Below are 12,439 nucleotides of genomic sequence, written 5' to 3' on the forward strand. Positions count from 1 at the left end.
GAAATTCACTTGATTAAAGAAGTTTGGAATAATTAAAATTCCAGTCATAATTACAATAATGGAATAGGTAATTTATTGAATAGTTAGGTAGATAAAGTAAAGGTGTTATCACAAAGAAAAAAATGGTTACTTATTATTTAGTCTTTATTTAACTTTAGCGTACAAAACACGTCAGCTTTTTTCTAAAAAAAATTGTTTATAAATCAAAATGTATGTATTTTAATAATTAATTTTTAACTGAAAGTCTGTTATCTAGTTGAGGTACAACTGGTGAGAATATTTTAATATAGTTTTCTAGTATTTCTTCGTCTTTTCCTAAATATGTAACGTTCCGGCCTCCTTCAGCGAACATCTGAAAAATAAATGTATAATTTGTATTTTACAAGTTTTTCTTATGGTTATTTTTGAAGAAATCGACTTTCTGTGAATTACTATTTTTATTTATTTAAAATTCGTTCATCTTTATAATATTTGCACACAAACTTAAGACTAAAGTCAAAAGGATAATTTCTGTCAATTCGGTTCAAGAAAAGAATGAATAGGCATTATTTGAGCTTGCGGGCACTACCTTAGTGCCTCATCTTGTTTATTACCAAACGCACTCAAATTATTATGATATAGTTACAATAATAAATGAATTCATTATTATGCAGCAAGTTTAATATTTTGTTTTAAATAGTGGCTAACCGGTCTATTGAAGATATCTTTGTTTTGTAAGGTTATAAAATTGTCTGGGAGAGCATTATAATAATCGTACCCTCTTAAAGAAATTTGGGACCTAACATGAGTGAACCTGAAAAGCTTATATTTAGATATCATTAGTGGCTGGGCAGATGTATTGAAGAAATGTACGACCTACCTTAAATCCGTTTTTGCCACTAGCCAAGAAATCCATCGTTATCACTTGGTAATCTCGGTTTGGGTCCAGAGGAACATAATCTTCTCCGTCCTTCACTAAAACATCTGCAGTCTTTGTTCTTGTATTTAAAGTTACTCGTATACCTGAAATAAATATTACTTGGTTTTGATTATCGGTCATATATGTGGGTAATGGTCAGTCATTAGCGCACCTTGGGCTTCTTTCTAGAGATGTGAGCAGCAGACAAACGAGAGGTACATTATTTTTTCTACCACCATCATTTAAGTGCCTTTTCATCACACACTAAGAGGTAGAGCTTAGCTCAAAGGGGTAAAATGCCTGGAGGATTTGAAAATGTTACAATATTTTTCATAAATTTACTTTACCAACGACCTTGCACTAATTGTGGATGAAAGGAAAGAAGTATACAGGGATGTGCCGTGATATATGTGGCAAGTGAAAACAAGTTGTAACCGTCTGAGAAAGAGACGTGATTTTTTGTGTAAAAGTTTTAGCTTCCGAAGCTTACAACTGATTATAAAGTATCCGGATTTGAGTCCAAGATCTGTATATAGAAGCAAATCTTGACCACTGAAATCTCTTTTTTATATTTATCTATTAAAATGAAAATGCTTGAACAGCAAATAATAAAGGCAACCTCTTCATTTTGTAGAGAAGAAATAAATAGATAAATAGGGTTACGTTGTGTTTCCAATAATACGACAGGTAATATTTAAGAAAACCTAGTGATGGACCAGACAATGTGAATATATTTTGAAGAGTACTAAATTATACTTGTCCACTAGTGCAAAATAACAGGTACCCAAATTTAAACAAAGAACCTCCGATCAAGAGATACCTTGCCATTATAAACATTACATTTCATACATATAATATACAGATTTTTGACAAAAATGAATAGAATGTGACGAGACGATTAATCCCATGGACCCGCAGTTTCTATTCTATAAGATTCAAATATTAAAACTACAATTACTGCCCTAAATATTTGCGCCTTTTTATTTTATAATATTGATATTGATTATTTATATCGTAGTGGGTAATAGAATTTGATGCAATGTAATATAAATGAAACATTCGTTATTTATTACGTCAATCTTATGTCATTAATTGATAACCAGATAAGTAGTATTATTACTAAATATCTGTAATTTTAATGTCTATCATTATAATCAACTTAATACTTTTGTTTACATTAAGATTAAAAATAACATATTAATACTAATTGCCTGACCCGAGAGTGAACCGCAACATATGTAAACTAATCAGTTGGTAATCAAACTTGTGATTTCTCTGATTAAAGTACATTAATATATCGAGATGGGTCCAAAGTAAGTCCGAGATACTAACTTATCGATACTATATATAGATAAGCACAGCGAACGAAAACGCTGGCAGCAGATTTTGTTCGCTGTGAAGCCCAAGCAGAAACAGTTAATTTTTTATCATAACCTGACCGACAATCAAAACTTTGACCTGTGGCTAAAATTCCTGCCTTAGAGCTTAGTCCCGACTTTCTCCCATTATAACTACCTCTGCGCTATAATATCAAAATATTTAAATGACGAGCAGCGTATGATCAAGAATTGAAAAGTTGCTCAAACTAAAGTAGGCATAAACTACAATGATGATACAAGACTGAAAAGAAAAACCTTAAGATCACACAAACATGTCCCATCACTAGCATATTTTAACGTAATGAGTTAACAAAATTACCAGCCACTTGCGGCATCCATGGCCCCTTGAAAGGTTTCTCCTCCCAGTACATATCCATACAGTGTTCTAACGCTTCCACTAGGTACCTTCCCGGTAGGACCAGCGTAACTACCTTATTGGTGAAAGGGAGAGCATTTATTATTGCTCCACGTGTGATATCTGGAATAGAGAGGTTATTTTAATGAAGTTTACTAACGAAATACATACTTATCAAATTGCCAAATGCACTCAATAGCCCACGCTTAAAAAAACTACAAATGTGCGTGTATTATATGTAAATATTATCCTATTGTGATAGATTGAAACGCTTCCTGGCGAGCAAAACACCCATTAAGAATTTTTTTGTTTTCAATTATTAATAGATAGTCTTAAAATATAACTATCTAATGAATTTTCGTCACTTTTTATTACTCAACTTACAAAGTTTTAATAAATAAGTATGTAACTACCTATCTAGGAAAAAAAATATTACTTACTTCCTTGACCAATTGCCCCTCGAATCATGTTCCTTAGCAACAAAGTGACATGAGGTAGATTTGATACATTCAATTGTTTGCCCTGGAAATTTATTTAAATGTAAATATTGCAACAAATGGCCCAGAATAATTATTAAAAGCAACTTAATAGATGTCATACGTATAATATAGTACCTAAGTTGATTAAAATTAACAATAAGTTTATTTAATAATTTTGACGAAGCGTGTTGCTGAAAATCGGTTGCGAATGTTAAATATAAACAAATTGTAATGCTCATTAATAAAAACCTGTTTGATAACAAATGCAATACAAAATTAATTAAAATTATATTTGTAATAGCAATTTAGCTTGGCAATACCGGCAATGTATACGGAACATTTGCACCAGATATTTTACGGAAAAATTAATCATTTATTTTACATTTATCAGATTCATATTCTACATGTGAAATTATACATACATACATATTGTCACGTCTATATCCCTTGCGGGGTAGACAGAGCCAACAGTCTTGAAAAGACTGAATGGCCACGTTCAGCTATTTGGCTTTATGATAGAATTGAGATTCAAATAGTGACAGGTTGCTAGCCCATCGCCTAAAAAAAGAATCCCAATTTTGTAAGCCTATCCCTTAGTCGCCTTTTACGACATCCATGGGAAAGAGATGGAGTGGTCCTATTCTTTTTTTTCGTTGGTGCCGGGAACCACACGGCACCAACCGAAATTATAACTTTGTGAAATTATAACTTTGTGATATACCTAACTTATACTAATAATACTAATATAGGGAGTAAGTAAGACTGATTGTTACTAACAATTCATTTCGGTTTCAGGCTTCAAAACCTAACAACTGAGAGTGCAACTGGGAACCACAAAACAGGAGTTAAACATACAAATATCTGATCTTCTCTTTTCCACTGAACATACTTACAGCATACAAGAAAGAGTCCGCAGTCAAATCTCCTAGTTCACACTCTTCTGCGCCACACTTCCCGTCAAGAAAGTCTCCTTGCGCGTGCCCTACCACTTCATTGACAATCCCGTGAAGGGAGTCCATGTATGGTTCCATTAACTTTATTATTTCGGGGTCTGTAATGTTTTACACGAAACTTAAATAAAATTAAACAAGATGAAAAAAATCAAGCGAGTCCAAGAATTTAGGGGAGTGGATAAAGTCTAAAATACAATTTGGAAGAAATATAGAATAAGAAGGTAGAATATCATATATTTTTTTAATATGATATTCCTGAAATGAAATGAAAAATTTCGAGTAATATTACATTATTTCCGATTTCTGTGTAAATGTGTCATATCTTTTTGAAAGATTTAACGAGATCGCTGCATTAAATCGCATTTACAATATTAATACCGTAAAAAATCAAAATAAAAAGCAAGGTGGTACATACAAGCTCAAATATTGCGTATTTACTTCTCCAAGATTTAGGTGTCAGAAAAAAAAGCTCGAAGAGGGAATTCCATATTTTTCAGTTTGTATTAATAAATTTGATTTGGCGAATCGAGAAGTGGTACTAAAAACTAACACATAACATTACCTTCTGGGATTGACCTGTTGAGGTACACTGGTTCACCTTCATAAGATTTCATATTGCCATTTCTATCAAAAAACACGGTAATATTTCCCAAGTATTTTGTGAATGCTGACGCTGTTACTATGACAACCTGTAATTTAAAGCAAAACAAGAATTATTTTCTTATATACACGTTACTGTACGACGCTGCATCAGTTAGACATATCAGGCATACATTGAGGCTTGCCTTCGCATGTTAACTTAGAAAAAAATATTACTGCTATTTATCCTAAATGTTTGGTTTATATCACAAAATGGAGATTTGTAACTACACGTCGCTGTATGACGCCGTCACAGCAAAGTCCTGTTAACTTTTCATCACAAGCCTATAAAGTACGGTCTTTGCAAAAGCTTTAAAATTTAAAAAAAGTAATGTATCTACCTCGTGTTCAGGATTTTTGTGACTCCTTTCAATGACTGGGTACGGTCCAGACGTCCATTCCTTGCTAGGAGGCTCCCCATTCCAAAGTAGACTATGAGTGTGACCACCCACTATAATGTCTATGTTTTCTCCAACGTCTTTTGCTATTTGCCTAAAATAATTATTTTGCTTAAGGTTATCTTATTAAAAATACATGATGTAATTTACCATGATAATTGTTAAAGTAATACTATGATTTCCATCTTCCAATTTTCAAAATAATGATTGTTGATAGATATAATGTACATATTGGGAATTCAATATTTTGATAAATCATTTTTGCCTTCCAAAAAGTAATGTATTTTTGGCGAATACTAACTACTTAAAATAATAGTTATACAAAAAAAATTGATTCCAAATAATTTGCTTATCATTAAGGATACTTATCAATCAAAACATTAATCTTATGCTAAATTTATGTTAGAAACTTCTCGAGGCTATTCTCCGGAGAATTTGTTTCAAACAAAATAATCCATCACGCTTAGCTAAAGTTCAATTCTTATGGAATTACCGCCAATTTAAATGCAAAGATGGTACCCTGTCTTCTATATTTTCCAATAAAGTTGTCATACTATAAACCAAAGGCTGGCTTTCTGAGGATAAGGATAAAATATGAAAATTGATGCAAATATTATAAGGATGATGACGTTATTTTTGTAGTTTTTTTATGTTTAGCAAAAATTATGGATCGAAAATAATGCTCTTTTTGTAATGATTACTATGCAAAAATTTCACTCTACACTCAGAAAACAACAAAGTCACTCGTCAGTCAGTCAGTCGCTCAGAAAATTCAGACATGTATGTCGGACTATACAGTCGGACTATACAGATACCTGTATTTCACATTCAACCAGAGAGGTGAATGTGAAATTCAGATATTTCCACGTGTGATATACGTATTCCTGGCTGGAAAAATATATACTCTAGAACTTACCTATCAACATCTAAACCACAATGTGATAAAACTATGATAATATCCACTCCTAAATCAGTCAATAGTTTGGCTTCTCTTTCAGCTGTTTCGATAGGATCTAAGAATATAACGTTCCGAGAATTTGACGATGACTGTAACAGAAACAAAAATAAAATTATAATCATTTATAATTACTGAACAAAAGATTAAAGTTTTCGAGATAGATTTTTTCTTTTGTAATACTAATCTTCAAGTGGAAATCCCAATTATTCCACTTATATGATACATCTATTTTTATTTCTTGATTTCACTACACTTACACTAGTAGACGGAGTAATAAGTCCTATGATTCCTATTTTTCTTCCATTCCTTTCAACTACGACATGAGGCTCATAAAGACCATTCAGGGATGGTTCTTTTCTTGTATCCATATTAGCAGCGAGCACGGGAGCGCGGAGTGCCGCAAGGTAGGGTACTAGGCCCGCTGGGCCGTCATCGTACTCATGGTTTCCGATTGCCTGAAATGTTTTGAAGACATTTTTTTATTTTGCTTAGCCTCATCTAAATATGTTTTTAAAATGTTTTTATTTAATAAAGATTTTCATAAAATAAAATGAAATTAATCTTGTGAACGGTAATGAGATTATTTCTTGAAACATTTAAAATAAAAGCATTTAACAAATATCAAATAACATTCTGAAAATTTAATTTCTCATAATTTCGTTGGAAGATGATCCAATATGTTACCAAAGCAACTAAAATTATTTAAATTAATTTCATTGTGTTTTCATTACTTCGTTGATTGCTGTAGATAATCAATTACCAAGAGTTAGTTCTGCAACTTTACTTGAAAATTCCATTATCCAATATCTAGTCTTTAAAAGTAATACTAATTATAGTCTCGAAATAGGTAAAAGAGAACAAACTTACATGAGCATCATTTGGTATCATGTTAATAAACTTTTGAGTGACATTCCATTTCATAAGGGTATACCAATATGTCCCTTGGAAGACGTCTCCAGCATTTAGTACAAGGGCGTTTGGTTTTTCCTTGAGTAGTGTTTGGATCTCCTGATATAACCGGGCGAATCCTCCCACGCAATTTGTATTGTTCGATGTGCAAACGGGGTATACAAGTGTCGTCTCTTCGAATCTAATGAAAATAAATGAAAAAGTGCTTACTTTAGAAATTTATGTTATTAACGTGATATGTGTATTTGTGCGCCATAGACAGAACCAATTTAGCTGAATAGCTTAATGAAACAATAGAGATTTAGAAATTTTATATATACATATAATCACGTGTTTGTCCCTTACAGGGTAGACAAAGCCAACTAACAGTCTTACAGAGATTGAAAAGCCACGTTTGGCTATGGTGGAAATTCAGATACAAACAGGTTGCTACCCCATCGCTTAAAAAAGACTCCCGACTTTATAAGCCTTTCCTGTAATTGCCTTTTACAATTTGCACAGGAAGAGAACCAGCTGGTACACGCTATTTTTTTTCTTCACTACATGGAAGCCTAAATGGTCAATTGCAAATATTACCTTTTGCTTTTGACAAAATGCTAAATCCCGTATTGGTATAGGTACTTAAGGATCCACAGACACATCGTTTAAAATGATAAATGACTTATTGACTAAGCAATATATTTCATTAGCGTATTAGATATAGATTTCCACTTATAAACTCATAGTGACTTCAAAGTTGATGATAATGAAGCATAATTAAATATGTTACGTTAATAGACGCACATTGTAGTAACTTTATCGCAAATTAACTAACGATTGCCATATCACTTTCTCTATCTTATTTCAAAATTATACAAATTACATCCAAAGAGCAAATTAATGTATGAAGTAGGTGGCGGATAACAAATGATATATAATATGGATGTGCTTCCTACAATGTTATCTTGGCAGATGCACCACACACATATTATTCTGATTTCTATTACCACACGTGATTCAACTCGTGACTTCCTTTGACCTTTTTACAAACATATCACGTCTATATATTTTCAGTCTCGAAAAGACTGAAATGCTACCCAGGCTTTCTTGCCCATCGCATAATAGAAGAATTTTTGTGAGAGTTAAATGTAGTTTATTGTTTACACAACGTACTCATAATGTAATTGAATCAATCAACAATGTTAATAGAACTAAGGAGACTAAGACAATGAAATATAATTAAGCTTATAATTAATACATTTGCGACAAACAGTGATTACCTAAATAAGTTATTAGGACTAATGTAATTACACAAGTGACTTAATTATTTGTAGAAAATGATATGTTTCGGGCGCTGCATTCAAATCTTTAACCAAATTAATTAAACTCAACTTATTTTAATCTTGAAGTATGTGGAGCGAAAGTAACTTTCTATTAAAATTATGTTTATGAATTATTTTTAACCGCCTTCAAAAAAATGGTTCTCAGTTTGACCTGTATGTATATTTTTCGCGATTATCTCGCGTTTCGCTGAACCGATTTTAATGCGGTTTTCAGTTAAATGTTTGTTACACTAAGAAGAAGGTTTTTTTCAGTTCAGATTTTTGACTTAATCAAGGCAAAGGAAAGAAACTTGGAATTTTTCTTTAAAGCGAACGACAAGCATCCTGGCACTTTCTCTATTATCTTGATAGTATTCACCAACTGGGTACCCGAGCGGGGCTCGGTGGAGGTCATAACTCCTAAAAAAAATAGTAAAAACAAAAACTAAAACTACTAGTTACCTACTGGGGATCGAACCTATGTACTAAAATTCGATCGCTCTGACCACCAGACCGACGATAGTTTCGCGCCTGCGGCGACGAAATTATTGTAACCTTTCAACCATTTTATATGAGAAAATTATACATATTGGGTGAAAAAATGTGAAAAACTTATTTTCCCAGATGCTCCTCAACAAACGAAAATACAGATTTATCTATTCACTAGCCCATCGTTTTAAATAGATTCAAAAGTTTTATGAACATTTCCCTGATTGACTTTTACAATCTGCGGGAAGAATAAAAACTTTTTCTTCGCTATCAGATCAGCAATGGAAGACATTAAAATTAAAAGTAAATCAAAATGTACAAACCTCGCATGAAAATCATTGTAATGAATAATATCCAATCTGTACGAATCATCTATAACAGCACATAGAACTTCACTAGCGACGAAACATAACAAAAACACTCCCGCGTTCATATTTATAAAAATTAAACAAAAAATATTATAACTATATTTTTTTTCTATTTTAAATCACATGATTGTTCGTCAGTTAAACTACAAAGTTCGAGTCATACTAAGTTACGACCATTAAACACTGACTTTATCTTATAATCGACCTACCGACTGTACAAAATACGTTGCGTAACGTAATAATATTCGTAAGTTCATCACCATAAGGTTCAAATTAATTTGCGCATTCTTGTTGTTACACTGGTCGCGAATTATTTCATGTGTAAAAACTATTCACAAAAAATATTCAAATTATTTTTATTGTTATGATGTCAACGGAAAAGCGTCGTAATGCCAATGACATACAAGACTATCTATCTATGTGATAATGACTGCTCTCTATATACGTAAAACACATACATTTTCACCAACGCACATTGTTGATTGTTAATTTTTATAATTGTTGTTTAACAATATTGAGATAAAACAAGAGACAAAAAAGTAAACATCATCTCTTTAGAGCTATTATGAACTAGAGAGAGATTTTCCTAGTTGTATTTTTAGCACAACGTCTCTATTTAAAACACTTAAAACGTCTTAATGCCTAACGGCGTAGGCAGAGCCGATAGTTACTATACTCAAAAGAAGCGTTTACCTTGAACAAATTAAATTTCAGAGAGTAACAGGTTGTTACGTTGAAAAATTGGTCATTGTTTTTCACCAACTCTATGGTCTAACCAAGTAAAGACCACCACCTCTTATAACTTGGATAGGCATGTAACCCACATGCCTATCCAAGTTCTATGTGGTGGTGAGGACTACATTCCACCGGACTCGATGGAGAAAGAGTGTGCACTTGACTTGTGACTACGACAACAATGAGGGTTTACATTACTAGCTCGTAATTTAAAATTCCAAGTTTAAATACCTTGCGCTTGATCGATTATGCGCGAGAGATCTGGAACACGATATGTTTTTTTCTTTGCTACCGACGAGCTATCTCTTCTTCCTTGTGCGGCCAGTTATATCCTTCACTTCTCTGGACAGTCTACAGTGAAGAGAAGCCCGCGGTAAGCCTTCAACTATGATCAAAATTAAGTTTTTTCAAAGCAACTCCTGTCTAACCTCCGCAACCTTACCCACTTTGGATTATAGTCACAGTTATCGGTAAAAACAGGATACTTTATTTAAAGAATGTTTGATGTATCAAACATTCATTGTAAGGTATGTATACCTTACTTGATTATTTTGATAAAGATTGCATATCATTCACTTTGGCTTAAGGATAATACAAGACTTTTGAAGGATTTTTCCGTGTTAGCGAGGTTCATTGGGTACATTTACAAGATTTTACTTTTATTTTTTTTATTTTTAGGTTAATATTTTATCTACGCTTTTGTTTTTGAGTATTGGACAGAAACTACTCAAATAATACATAGGTACTTATTTAATAAAAAAAGATGCTGTCTTCAAAACAACAGGGTTCAAATCTGAATTCATTCTTGAATTGACTTTTTCCCTCAAAGCCATCTAAATTAAAAGCAAATAATCAGAAGTGATTATATAAAAGTGCTTTATTAGTCCATGTTTACCCCTTATAAGGGACGAAACGGTAACACGTCATATTTTTTTCCAATATGAAGTTCAAGTTCAAATCGATCTATTAAAAAAAACTCGTGACAAAATGCGTCTATATTTACAACGACTAATTTAAAATTTCCACAAAGATAATTAGAGGTATTGTAGTTTTTCTTCTAAGCCCGACCTTGGTTGTCGAAAGGCGAACGTAAAGTCTTTATTCCAGTGACAATACATAGCTAAGGTGAAGCAAGATAAAATAGGTACTCTGAGATAAAATTTGAGATGTAGTGTTAGTACATATCTAAATCAGATGTGTATGATATATTGTAATTTAAAAACTATAGATTCTTCTGCTTGTACCCTTTAATAGAAATCACAATAATATAAGATTAAAAAAGGGTAATCGTAATTCTATGCTATCTGTGAATTTATAAGTTCCGGAATTAATTCATTCAGCTCAACGTGGCATTCCTATTGACCTAACTCAGGGATAAACACGTGATATTTATCCAGGTTTGAACTTACTAATATTAACCAAATTTACTATTACCTAATAACTTTTTAAACTAGTTAGTGGTTGAGTTTCATCAAATATACAGGCATATTAATAATGTATTTTATTTAGTATAATATCCTGGCTTATATAGCAGCAGTAATCTTTTAGTGAACGATTACCTTTATATTATGCTTGACCCGATGCACGATTGTTGTGTATAAAAATAAAATGCACTTTTCCCTACATGAATTGTGTCAAGAGCAAAGTATGCACAATTAACTAACATATTAGTGAAATAGACACAAGGTAAATTTCACTATTATAATTTGACTGACTAACCACGTAATTTATAGATATAGAGTTTCAGGTGTATGCATATTCAGGCGCCATGCCAATTTGAAAAACTGCAGAAATAATGTGTAATACCCTATCTGCCCAAATCTACCCTTTAAAAGCAAAAGCCGCTAAAGGCTTACCTCAACGCGTAGACACACGTCCTATCCTACAAAATTAGGCCAGAGGCAAATAGCTGTCAAAATATGGATCCGTGTATGCCACAGCCATCAGACTATTATATCGCGGCCCCATTTGGCTGATGGAACTTTTGTTTTTGCTTGAATACACGTGTTTTGAACGAGGTGTTAGGAAAATTTTGGCCCGGATTTTTTGTTTGCAGTTTTGTGTTTTCGTTATTTTCTTTCGTACCTTTAAAAGTTCGGTTGAAGGTTAAAAGAAACCTACACAACAGAAAATGGCTGAAAATAAAAGAAATTTTTAATTCCATGTTTAAGGCTTGTAATTTTTTTAGGTTTTAATTTACTCACCAGATAAAATGTCGGAATAAAGTTTTATAAATTGAATAAAAACTATGGCTATGCCTACAATAATTTGAGATAGAACAAAGAGTTGACCACACATCTGATGAAGTCTTTTGAACTTCGAGAATTAACCCTTTTAAAAAAAAACAAATGAAGTTTATAAGAGGCCAAGTATTTGCGTAGAAAATATACAGTCGAACTAGGCACCTCCTTCTTTTTAAAACCTTAATATAATGATAAAAATAAAAATGATTCATAATAATGGATGCTAAACAAACATTCTAACTGAGAACCTCCTTTTTAGAACTCTGTTATTAAAATCTGAGTACTTAGTTACTTTCTTGCAATAGTGCAAGCTATAATGCAATTAAACTAATCCC

At 32.4% G+C, this 12,439-nt stretch overlaps 1 protein-coding gene across 1 annotated transcript; it reads right to left on the minus strand.

Annotated features, from left to right (window-relative positions):
• Window positions 1-150: 150 nt before the first annotated feature.
• Window positions 151-9,298, minus strand: LOC106129909 (apyrase). Its single transcript, XM_013328609.2, has 11 exons — window positions 9,082-9,298; window positions 6,927-7,149; window positions 6,317-6,514; window positions 6,018-6,148; window positions 5,045-5,195; window positions 4,627-4,753; window positions 4,005-4,162; window positions 3,073-3,154; window positions 2,597-2,755; window positions 860-1,002; window positions 151-352 (listed from the first exon to the last, which is right to left on the minus strand). Exons 1-11 carry the CDS (start codon window positions 9,189-9,191, stop codon window positions 227-229), a joined length of 1,608 nt encoding a protein of 535 aa, XP_013184063.2. The 5' UTR covers window positions 9,192-9,298; the 3' UTR covers window positions 151-226.
• Window positions 9,299-12,439: the final 3,141 nt, after the last annotated feature.

This window comes from Amyelois transitella, chromosome 22, assembly GCF_032362555.1.
Source record: "Amyelois transitella isolate CPQ chromosome 22, ilAmyTran1.1, whole genome shotgun sequence".
Classification (NCBI taxonomy): Eukaryota; Metazoa; Arthropoda; class Insecta; order Lepidoptera; family Pyralidae; genus Amyelois; species Amyelois transitella.